At 42.0% G+C, this 12905-nt stretch overlaps 1 protein-coding gene across 1 annotated transcript in view; it reads left to right on the forward strand.

Moving 5' to 3' along the window:
* FRMD4A (FERM domain containing 4A) overlaps positions 1–12905 on the forward strand; it is a 196078-nt gene that overhangs the window by 68022 nt on the left and 115151 nt on the right. Inside the window, exon 3 of the mRNA XM_070947795.1 lies at positions 9654–9748. Within this exon, the coding sequence (XP_070803896.1) occupies positions 9654–9748 (95 nt within the window). The remainder of the gene's footprint in view (positions 1–9653; positions 9749–12905) is intronic.

The raw sequence follows: 12905 nt of genomic DNA on the forward strand, positions 1-12905 counted from the left end.
ATCACTTCCTTTCAATAGCTATGTTGCTAATGTATGCCATATGTTAATACCTTTCTTCTTTGTGATTTGTGGAGCTGTTGCCGTTCCCTTTTCCTCTTGTAACCTAGAAATTTGGCACAGGCTGGACAGATTTATGTCCCTCTTTTGGCATAAATCTGAAGGCCAAACTTTCTGGTCATGACAAAGGGGCTCCTGGACCCAATGAGACTCAGCTCCACATTCTCCAAAGTCTTTGAGTTGTCAAGATGGGCTTTCACAAAGAAGCTTTGTGTCCCTCCTACCTTGGGAAGCACTCAAGATGTGTGATGTGTGAGCAAGGGCAAGAATGAGAGAGGTAGGCTGGGTTTGGGGGGAAAGCCATAGAGATGAGCAATTGGCAATCTCAGGAGGGAAGGAGGGGATGATAGAGAGAGGGAGGGAGGGAGAGAGAGAAGAGAAAGAGACACACAGAGAGAGTTAATAGACAGCTGAGAGAGTGGGGAGGGTAGGTAGAGAGACAGATGATAGAGAGGTAGTTGGGTAAGTAGATAGATAGATAGATAGATAGATAGATAGATAGATAGATAGATAGATAGATAGATGATAGATGGATGGATGGATGGATGGATGATGGATAGATAGATAGATAGATAGGGATGAAAGAGAAGAGAGAAAAGGAGAGAAAGAAGGAAAAAGGAAGGAAGGAAGGAAGGAGGGAGGGAGGAAAGAAAGGAAAGAAAAGAAAGAAAGAAAGAAAGAGAGAGAGAGAGAAAGGAGGGAGGGAGGGAGAAAGAAAGAAAGAAACAAAGAGGGAGGGAGGGAAGAAAGAAAGAGGGAGGAAGGAAGGAAAGAAAGAAAGAAAAAAGAAAGAAAGAAAGAAAGAAAGAAAGACAGAGAGGGAGGGAGGAAGAGGGAAGGAAGGGAGGAAGGAGGGAAGGAAAAGAGAAAGACAGAAGGAGGGAAGGAAGGAAGGAAAAGAAAGAAAGGAAAAGAAAGGAAAAGAAAGGAAAGAAGTGAGAGAAGTGAGAGAAGGAAGGAAGTGGGGAGACAGAGAGAGAAAGAAAGAAAGAAGAAAGAAAGAAAGAAAAAGAAAAAAGAAGGAAGGAAGGAAGGAAGGAAGGAAGGAAGGAAGGAAGGAAGGAAGGAAAGAAAATGTTGTTTTTCCCTCTGGCCCTGTGTGTTGCTTATGAAGCTCAGTCAAGGGGCTGCCAGGGGAAGCCATTTGGATGGTGTGGCTCATAAAACAGGAAGGCTTATATACCCATGAATGGAGGCTCCCTGTTAGCAGGAGAGGCCAGAGGTAGCCATGGGTGTCACCTGATTCTGGGGAAGGAAATGAGTCACCCAGCATTCTCCTGTTTCCCACCCAGGGCCTCCTTTTCACAGGAGCTGATGTCCCGTTCCTGGGTGGAGGGATCCCCTGTTCTCCTGCTTAAAAAGGTAGACAGGCAAACCTTCCTGCATCTCCAAAAGCCCTGGCCTCCAAGTCACGGAGCCGTATCTGGATGATAGGTTGCTACCTGCTCTGCTGAATTGCTAGATTCGGATACCCTTAGTCCTCCGTCCTCCGGGCTGTCCTGCCTTGACTGCCCAACTCTGAGCTCCTCACAGTGGCCTCTGTTGAAATCTCTCACGAAACCTGCCTCTCCGTATCTTCACCAGCTTCCTGATGTGCGCCAACATCTCTTGCTGAATCGCCAGAATCCCAATTTTCTATAGGAAAAGGCATTTTCCTGAGGCATTCCTGTCTGTCGGTATCCAAGCAGAAGAAATAAATCATCTAAAAGCCAACAGATCAAGGAAATTTCTAAACCACAAAGAAAGCTGGGGAACTTGCTCATTATCTCTATTTCTGAGGTCTCCAGGGATCCATCAAATAAATGCCCAGAGAGACATGAGAACTGGAGAACCAACTAGGATCTATTCTTTTGGTTTTCAGTGTTTTGCATGAAACGGGCAAGGTTGGAAATACATTCGGGTGAGTTTATCCGGTTGGCCAATCAGGAATATTTTAAATGGATAGCCAAAATTATTTAATGTTTTTTAAATTGCTTTTAAATTTTATATGTTATGTTTTACCATGGCTGTTCACCGCCCTGAGTCCTGTTGGAGAAGGGCGGTATACAAATTAAATAAATAAAATAAATAAATAATATAGCATCACTGATGGTCCAGTGATAGCAAAGTTCCCCTTGGGAAAGAGAGAGAGAGAGAGAGCACTTGTAGTCATGTTGGTATCCTTGGATGCAGAGCTGGAGAAGCTGACATGGGGAAAGGGATGGATGGATGGATGGATGGATGGATGGATGGATGGATGGATGGCTATTCGTATGAGTAAGATACCCAGCAGATATTGCTGTCTGTCTGACCATGTTCTCTACCTTCCAAGGAAGAAGGAGAGGATCTCTTTGTGGGTCATGCTTCCTCACCCATCATCAGAAGGAATGATGCAGTAGGTTTTGTTCATTAGAAACAGAGCATAGGACCATGAGAGAGGATAGGGACTGTAGTTGCAGACTGAAATAGTCTCTGAATGATGGTGCTGATTTGGTCAATGGGCCATTTGAGCATCTTTCATGGAATAGAATAGAATAGAGTAGAGTAGAGTAGAGTAGAGTAGAGTAGAGTAGAGTAGAGTAGAACAGAACAGAACAGAACAGAACAGAACAGAACAGAACAGAACTTTATTGGCCAAGTGTGATTGGACACACAAGGAATTTGTCTTCGGTGCATAAGCTCTCAGTGTACATAAAAGATATAAGAGAGAGAGAGATAGATAGATAGATAGATAGATAGATAGATAGATAGACAGACAGACAGACAGACAGACAGACAGACAGACAGACAGACAGACAGACAGACAGATTGACTGATGTCTTTATTGGCCAAGTGTGATTGGACACAAAAGGAATTTATCTTCGGTGCATAAGTTCTCAGTGTACATAAAAGATATAATAGATAGATAGATAGATAGCTAGATAGACAGACAGACAGACTGACTGACTGACTGACTGACTGACTGACTGACTGACTGACTGAGTGACGTCTTCATTGGTCAAGTGTGACTGGACACAAAAGGAAGTTGTCTTCGGTGCATAAGGTCTCAGTGTACATAAAAATACATTCATCAATGAAAGAAGATCTTCTCTCATCTTCATCTTTCAGTATATCAGAGATATAAAATGACTTCTTCCTCTCCACAAGGATCATCTTGGGATATTTTTTGTCTCTGGAGATTCTCATCCAGGTCATGGTTGTCCCAAAGGTGCTTTTTTTCCAAAAACTAAACGTCTTGATTATTTTTCCTTTGAAAATGTCTCATGTCTCATTCCAAGAAGTTTCTTCAGTTCTGAAGTCCAATTGTTACCTTTTAGAAAGAAAATTTTTGTTTGTTTGTTTTTGTTTTGTTGATTTGGTAGTTTCTGAGCTTCTACTGATGTCCTCCAAAAGTACTAGAATTACATTCCTTTCAGCAGTTCCAAGAAGGTTCCACACCCATTTGCACTACTCAGATGACCCTGAGGGCACAGATAAACCTCCAAGTGGCACAATGATTCTCAGAGAGAGTACTAATGACCAGATGACTGCTAGGAATATAAATCCTTCCATCTTTCACCATTCAGACAGAGCTGAAGAAGCTTCCTGCATGAGAAGCGAAACGTCTTCAAGGAAAAACAAAACCCAGTTTCCTTTTGAAAAAGCACTTTGGAGTCAACGGTCCAAATTTCATGTGAAATACCACAAAGTCATCTTTATTTTAGCCTGGACAGCTGACGTCTTAATAGCACTTAAAATTTTTATTTCAAATATCCATTATGCCTTTTATGTTTGGCCTGTTAGATGACCGCCTCTGAATGGGAATTTGTTTTCTTTTGTCTTTCTTTTTATCTTATCTTATTTTATTTTTTTAATTGCTCTTTCTTTCAGCAGATTAGAACTCTGAATGCTTCAGAACAGACTGTTAAACGGCAACCTGCTGGGTTGATTGTAGGACAAACAAGACTGGCAGTAAACACGTTAGCTAACATTTAAAAGTCCTGACAGATTAGCTGCAGAACAAATACAATCAAGTCAATAACAGATGCCGTCATCATAACAGATTATCTGAATTATCAAAGTTAAAGTACACTAAAAATATACGGTGCTATCCTGGCTAATTAATTTCATCTTGTACAGTTGCCTGATGACTTGTTATACATCAGATTAGATTAGATTAGATTAGATTAGATTAGATTAGATTAGATTAGATTAGATTAGATTAGATTAATTTGATTTTTTCTTTTAGGCCACTGGTGTCATACTATTTGTGACCAAGTAAGCCATTTTGAAGTATAGTAACTTTGGGAGCAGGAATTGGGACAAAACGCAACAGCATTCAGTGATCTTTTGAAAACACCTAACAACCTTATTTGATTCCCAATTAATTTGCCCTATTTATTAGCATCTAATAGAGTGTGAAAATGAAAATGGTCTCCACTCAGTATACATCTGGAAGATTAGGAATGAAAGGAAAACTGCCATGCAATGCAGGAATCAACTACAGGTCTCTAAAAGAAAAGTAGCAGGCAAAAGCCAAGTGTTGTGTTGTGTTATGTTGTGTTGTGTTGTGGTCCAGCTGGAAATGGTGTAAGGACCTCCTGTCTTCTACCTGCCCAAGACCAACTATGTAGATCAGAGGTCTTCAAACTTGGCAGCTTTAAGACTTGTGGACTTCAACTCCCAGAATTCTCTAGCTAGCTGGCTAGAGAATTCTGGGAGCTGAAGTCCACAAGTCTTAAAGCTGCTAAGTTTGAAGACCTCTGATGTAGATCATGTTCTCCCTTACTAAAAGTAATCCTATCTGTCAAGAGGAAGAAATTTAGGAAAGCTACACAGGTAACAATGTTATTATTAAGATGATGGCTCACTTTTTTCCTGGTTGTTCTGGCAAACTCTGGGACATATTATGCTCTTCCTTGTGAGGAAACATCAAGGCTATCTCATGGGGAGAGAGAGATGGATGCTGAAGTCCTGTGTCTTCTGGTATCTTGGTCCTCCTAAGCATCTAGAAGTTGTTATGGTGGTCTATGATGGAAAAAGAGCTCTCCAATTCTGGGTCGCTTCTGAATAGGCCACCTTCACTGGTGGGTTCAGGAGGACTGTTGGCCTCATAGGACTCCAAGATCAAGAATGTAGTCATCTCTCCCCTGAAGTCTCCTTTAGCTTCTGATCAAAGTCATTATACAAATTTGGAACGAGGGGGGGGAGGAAGGAAGGAAGGAAGGAAGGAAGGAAGGAAGGAAGGAAGGAAGGAAGGAAGGAACATAGCAACTGTGTACATGATAGATGAGAGAGAGATGATAGATGGATGGATGGATGGATGGATGGATGGATGGATGGATGGATGGATGATTGAATAAATAGAGAAAGGGAGGGAGGGAGGAACATAGGAACTGTGTACATGATAGATGAGAGAGAGATATAGATAGATAGATAGATAGATAGATAGATAGATAGATAGATAGATAGATAGGTAGGTAGGTAGGTAGGTAGGTAGGTAGGTAGGTAGGTGGGTGGGTGGGTGGGTGGGTGGGTGGGTGGGTGGATGGATGGATGGATGGATGGATGGATGGATGGATGGATGGATGGATGGATGATTGAATAAATAGAGAAAGGGAGGGAGGGAGGAAGGAACTTAGTAACTGTGTACATGATAGATGAGAGAGAGATAGAACAGAATAGAATAGAATTCTTTATTGGCCAAGTGTGATTGGACACACAAGGAATTTGTCTTTGGTGCATAAGCTCTCAGTGTATATAAAAAGACAAGATACATTCGTCAAGAATCATAAGGTACAACACTTAATGATAGTCATAGGGTACAAATAAGATGAGAGAGAGAAAGAGATGATGGATGGATAAATAGAGAAAGAAACAAAGGGAGGGAGGGAGGAAAGAAGAAGGAAGGAAGGAAGGAAGGAAGGAAGGAAGGAAGGAAGGAAGGAAGGAAGGAAGGAAGGACTGATTGTGGGGACCTTGGTGCTCCCTGAGCTTGGTGGTTCCTTGCAGACGTTTCATGACCTAACTAGGGAACATCATCAGTGCTGTAAGGGAGTGGGATTTGTAAAAGGGAGGGAGGGAGGGAGGGAGGAAGGTGAGGGGAAGGAAGGATAAAGGAGAGAAGGGAAGGAAAGGGAAAGGGAAAGGAGAAACAGGGCTTGGACTGGCTATACTTACTTATAAACTCTTCTGGTTGCCATATTACTTTGTTCACAATTCTGGTCTTGCAAACTAAGGCCCACAGCTCTGCTCACAAAGCAGTTCCAAGCAGGCATTAAAATAGAGCTAATTAACAGCTGAGAATTGTTTGTTGTCCGGGTCTTCCAAGATAAGAGGAATTCGGTGGGTGCCGCTTAAAAAGCAGGTGGATTATTCCCCCATAAACCTTTTCTTTGGCCAGGTGGTTCCCCTCGCCCTTGTAAAACAGCGGGAGTAGAAAGCTGTACTGATTCTGGAAGAGAAACAGGAGGAGAAGTCAGTCTTGTTGGTCCAGCAAATTAATTCTCTAAAAACACAAATCAGTCCTAGCAGAAATCCTTAAATCAGGAGCCCGACGACTTTCGACATTTGCAAAAAAAGCTCAGAGTGAAGCTTGGGCCATACGACCCGCAGGATTTAACTTTGTGGTCTTAATTCTCCTCCAGACACTATATTAACCTGGCTCCCTCCCATCTATTGTTCTTCTCCGAACCCCTTTAGACTGGGCTCTCCTTGCTTATACAGGTAGTCCTCCACTTGCAACGGTTCGTTTAATGACCGTTGAAAGTTACAATGGCGATGAAAACAGTGACCCATGGCTGTTTCTCACGCTTACGGCCGTTGTAGCTTCTGTACTTTGCGCTGGTTTGGCTTGTGATGATCCCGGGAGGTGTCACATTTCTCCAGGCAGCTGCTGCTCCTGGGTTGCGACGTCCTAACACGTCACAGTAGCTGCAACCTCTCCAGCATCGTATAGAGATAATTCTTCCTTAATACGGGAAGAACTTGAGCTACGACCGCAGCTGAACCCAAAGTTTATGTTGCTAAGTGAAATGTTCATTAAAAATGTGTTTTACCCCATTTTAGAACCTTTCTTGCCATCGTGGTTAAGCGAATCCCTGCAAGTGTTAAGTTAATAACATGGTTGTTATTTGGATCCAGCTTCCCCCTTGACTTGGCTTGTCAGAAGTTTCGCAAAAGGGGATCATGTGACCTTGGGACACAAGTCATAAATAAAAAACCAGTTGAGTCTGAATTTTGATCACATGACCATGGGGATCCTTCAATGGTCATAAGTGTGAAAAACGGTCCTGAGTCACTCTTTGAGTGCCGTTATAACTTTGAATGGCCACTAAACGCACAGTTGTAAGTCAAGGACTTCCTGTATCTAGACGTTAACATGGGAAATCAAAGGGACATTCCTACAGAAGACAGGGAGAAGGTATTTCCATCATCGAGTTGCCAAGTCAACTCAAGAAAGAGTTTATTTTTGCACAATGATAACAACTGGTGGCTAGACTCCTTTGTGTCTTTAGTTAAAAGTCTGTCCTAATTTAATGATCAGCGGTAAGTATCTACAAGACCGCCACAGTTAACGTTGAATTACCAACCAGGAAGTTCTTCAAATAACTTAACCCTTCGGCTAACCGCGCTTTTCTTCTTCCTAACTAACTCATGCAGTAACTGTCAGAAGGTAGTTTCCTTTAGACATGGAGAGGACGCTCACATATTTTCGAAATCTATCCTGATTGGTCAACGAGAACCATCTGACTTCATTGCGGACCTTGTAGGTCATGGTTGGTTGCAGATCTGCTCACAGTAACTGTACACAATTTTTGTATTGCAGTTCACTTACGCACTGGGGAGCTACGGTAAGCAAGCTGGTGGTTTTGGACTGCAAATCTCACAATCCCTTGCCATTGTCATACAGGTGTACTAGCTCAAGGAAGCTGCCTTACCTTTGAGAACATCAGTTGTGTATTCCTGTGGTAGAGCTAGACTAGTGAAGGTCACGGTGATGATAGCGGTGGATTCTCTACCTCTTAAGAAAACCAGACTGCTCTGTTTCAAGAACCAGGTCCGTTCCTTGCGAGTAAAGTTTTGGTAAAGTGAAGATAGTCTACAAGTGGACTTTTCTATCTCCAGTTTCTCTGTCTTGTGTGGGAATTGTAGCTCAATATACCTCACTGGGGATGCATTTGGGCAAGTTATTCCCATTCTACAATTATCTACCTAGCGTCTCCATCAAATAAGAATGCATTGACGTGAACTTGTTCAAGTATTCAAGAAAAGTCACCCTAGCAAGTGAAGGCCGTCTTCCAAATATTTTGCCTCAGTAGTCCTTCTTCTCTTCAGCAGCTTTCCCTGGAATGCTTGGTTGCCTGTATTCCCTGGAATAGTTGGGTTTCTCCAAGGGAATAGCAATCAACCAAAACAGATTGTTTGCTGCTTACTCATGGAGGCCGTGTGAGGCTTCAAAGAAACACCTGGTTGGACATGTCTACGGAGATTCTCCGTCATCCAGGTCATGGTTGTCCCAAAGATGCTTTTTTCAAGAGGCAACTGGACTTTCTGGTTTTTCTTTGAAGACGTTTCGCTTCTCAGGCAAGAAGCTTCTTCAGCTCTGAAGCTTCTTCAGCTTCTTCTTCAAAGGGAGGTCTTCAAGAGCTGAAGAAGCTTCTTGGCTGAGAAGTGAAACATCTTCAAAGAAAAACCCGAAAGTCCAGGTGCCTCTTGAAAAAGCACCTTTGGGACACCTAGTTGGACAAAGCTTCCATCCCAGAGCCTCTCTGAAGCGAAGCCCTGATTTGAAACTGTGTCCCTTCCTAATTTAAAACAGGCTCCTGGGAATGTAGAGGCCTTTTTCCACTCTGGAGGCCAACCAAATCAAGTCAAGCCACTTCAATCTCCACTTGGAGGCACCAAGATGGAATGAGGAGGGCAAGGCAGGAAGAAGGTCTGAATTGAGGTGATGTCTTCGAAGGTCACCTCTTCAACTCATAGCCCAAAACTGAGTTAGTCCACAAACAAGTATTGAAACATACTTGATTCTTAGCATCATTTAGGATCACCATTTATTTGTTGGTGTGTCCACCTAGTCAACCCAACCTGATATAAATGACTGTGCAGACAGATTAAAAAGCTATTTGTGGGAGGGGGGGAATTATGACTTTTGAGACGTGAAGGTGTCATGGGTTGGTAATGCCCCACCTAGCTTTAGGAGTTTCTCCATTTACTAACATCGGTGGATGTTTGTCGTTCAGGAAGTTACTAATTTTTGTGGGAGAAGATCAGCTGGCTCTCTCCGTCGCGCCTCTTACACTTCATATCACATGTGCATGTGTCCGCGCGTGCACAGGCTTAACGGTAGAAAACCAAATGTCATTTTGAAGGCTTCTCGAAGGATGGGAAACACCAGGCATTGTGAGGTGCATGGCTCAAGCATTGTGATCGATGAATGTCTCTGGGGGGGGCTGGCTCAAACCAATCTGTGTCATCAGCTCTGGCCAATGTCGCTGTCACTGTACGCATGTCCTGTTGATTGACCCACCAGAAGACACGAGTCGCCCCCTCCCATCCCTTGTTTGAACCTCTCCCCCCTTCCCCATCATGCTGCTATCTGTCTGAGCGTGTTCTTTGTTGTCTCTCTCTTTCAGCCCAAGCTTTTATCCAAGGAGCTGCTAGATCTGGTAGCGTCCCACTTCAATCTGAAGGAAAAGGAATATTTCGGAATTGCCTTCACTGATGAGACGTAAGTGTCCGAAGGGCCAACCGTTTGGAAGATCAAGGAAGGGTTTGCTTTCTAGAAAAAATTGCTCCGTGGATTAATGTCTCTGGAGATTCTCAATCAGGGTTGTCCTCAAAGATGCTTTTTCCAAAAGGCACCTGAATTTTCTTGGGTTTTTTAAATCAAGTTCTTTTTTTAATTTATATATATATATATGTATTTTGAATAAAGTGTGTTGTCCGGAAAAGGGGAAAAAATGAAGTAACAAATATACTGATAGTAATATTAGTAGTACAGATAATGATTATAACCAGTGGTGGGTTCCTCCTGGTTTGGTCCGGTTCGGCCGAGCCGGTAGCAGTGACGATATGACATCACCGAACTGGTTCTCCCCCCCCGCCCTTCCCCCCCCACGTTATTCTTACCTTTTATTTGGTCCCACCCCCAATCTATTGCTGCCTCCTGAGTCCCAGATGATGACTAGAGGGAAAAAAAACTGTTTAAACTCTTGCCGCGGGGCTTCAAAGGGCCGTCCTACAGCTGATCAGTGTTAAAAGCAAACAAATGAGTCGGGTCGTAAGTGCGAGGACTGGTCGTAAGTGCGAGGACCTTCCAGAAATGATTCTGACCAGCTAGCCACGCCCACCTAGTCACATGACCTCCAAGCCACACCCACAAAATAAGCCACGCCCACAGAACCGGTAGTAAAAAAATTTAGAACCCACCCCTGATTATAACCATATTTATAATTGCATTAGCTTATTTATGATCATATCAATCGTATTAGCAAACTTAGTTATAAACAACATTCATATTTTACTCAAACATAACAATGCTCTTTCTTCATCTAATTTCTACCTCTTACCTCTAACCATTGATAAAACCTATTCCACGTTGAATAATACTCTGTATCTCCTTTATCTTATATTTTCATTTATCTTATATTATAAAATATCTTATATTTTATCTTATCTATCCATCTCTGCGCAATCCAATATTTTCTGAATTATATTTTCATCTGGTAGAGTGTTCCCATTTTTTCAGTATTGTGCAAATATTATTCTCGCTGCTGTCAATACATGTAACATTAAATATATAGTCCCTTTGTCATAACTTTCTGGTATTATAACTAACAAAAATATTTCTGGCATTAAATCTATATGCTGCTTAATCATATTAGACAGCTGGATTTTCTTATCTAGGATGTTTCTGAGCCACCCAGAATCTTTTGGTTAGTGAGATGGTGACCTATACATTTAATAAATACCAAATAAAATAAAAAATCTATACAGATTTCTTCAGGGATGGACATGATTTTGCTCCACAGAGCACCCAAAGGTGCTTTTTCCAAAAAGCACCTTGGATTTTCTTGTTTTTTTCCCTTGAAAATGTTTCTCTTCTCATCCAAGAAGCTTCTTCAGTTCTGGCTGAATAGTGGAAAATAAAAGGATTGATATGCTTTGTCATTCATGTTCAGAGTGCTAACAACCAGATGACTGCAATTCCCACCGTTCAGCCAGAACTGAAGAAGCTTCTTGGATGAGAAGCAAAATGTTTTCAAAGGGAAAAAAAAAACCCATGAAACTCCAGTTGTCTTTTGGTGCTCGGTGGAACAAAATAATGCCCATCTTTGAAGAAATCTGCATAGATTTTTATTTTATTTGGTATTTATGAAATGTATAGGCCATCCTCTCACTAACAGAGAAGCTGGGTGGCTCAGAAACTTCATAAAGAGAGAGGTACAAACATTAAAGCACTTTAGAAATTGAATAAATAAACGATATTAAAAAAAACACCAAAATTAAGTAAGTTAAAAAACCAAGATACTACAGGACAGAGGTGGGAAGTTGTTCTCCATTTTAAATTTTTCCTGCAACCTCGAAGACCGTATTTCAATTAAAAGTATTGAAATCTCACGTGTGTCTATACTTCACCACAGCACTCAAGTAGTCCTCAGACGCTGGCCACTGACTCATATTTATGACTGTCACGTGATCCCCTTTTGCGACCTTCAACGAGGAAGCCAGATTCACCTCACAACCCTGTGACTAATTTTAACAACCGCAGTGATTCCCTTAACAGCCGTGGCAAGAAAAGTCGTAAAACGGTGCAAACCTTGCTTAACAAATTTCTCACTGAGCAACATAAATTTTGGGCTCAGTTGTGGTCGTAAGTCCAGGACTACCTGTATAGCTAAATGGGGAATATGAAAAATGACTTTAAATGGCTATACCAAAAAAAAAAAACCTATTTCCTTTTTAAGATAATTGTATCTCTCTCTCTCTTTGTCTTCTCTTTGCAAAGTGGGCTCTTCATGAGTGAAAGCCTCTCTAGTTAGTCATTTATCAAGCGGCAAATAGAACAAAAACAGCTGGAAAATAATCAATATGTAATTAGCAGCCTCAAAACCCTTAACTTGATTTTGTCCGTGGCAAAATTTTGCTGATTCCTAAAGTTCGGCCTTACACAATAGATGTTGATTCTCAAGAATAAAACCAGAACTCAGAAATAACTGATATAAAACAATAGAATAATTAGAGAATATTTGTAGCTCAGGGTTGACCTGAAGGTTCCTTGGTGCTCTCTGAGCAAACTCAGAGAGCACCAAGGACCCCCATAGTCCTCCTCCTCCTCTTCCTCCTCTCTGCAAATCCCCCTCCCTTCTAGCACTGATTATGTTATCTAGTTGGGTCATGAAACATCTGCAAGGAAACCACCAAGGAGCCCCTTAATAGAATAATTGGGTGTATGTGTCCGTGCACAGGTTTTGTTTGCGTCCACACACACCTGCTAGTGAAAAATTGGAAATCCTGGAAGCAGTCTATTAAACTGTGGAGTCCATTCATCAATTAGGTCTCCCTGTCACTCAGGAGAAGGATCAGAGATGTTCTGGAGAAGCAGTTCTGCCTTCAGTTGTCTTGAGGGGGGAGCCAGTGACCTGTGGCAGATTTGAAGAGCTCGAGAAGGGACCCAGGCCGATTAAAGGGGGAAGATTTATATCCTCTGCGGGGGGAAACAACCAGGCAGATGGAATCTCATTGTTCCTGCACATGCAACAGATTCCTAATTATATTAGAAGATTATTAGCAACAACACCCACGGAAGCATGTTTATTGCGGATCGATAAACTTGCTGGATACGCAGCATGGAAACGCTGCTTTAGAAAGCCAGAAAAATAGTC

The sequence above is a fragment of the Pituophis catenifer genome, unplaced genomic scaffold (assembly GCF_029215685.1).
Source record: "Pituophis catenifer annectens isolate HBS135680 unplaced genomic scaffold, rPitCat1.0.hap2 SCAF_7, whole genome shotgun sequence".
Classification (NCBI taxonomy): Eukaryota; Metazoa; Chordata; class Lepidosauria; order Squamata; family Colubridae; genus Pituophis; species Pituophis catenifer.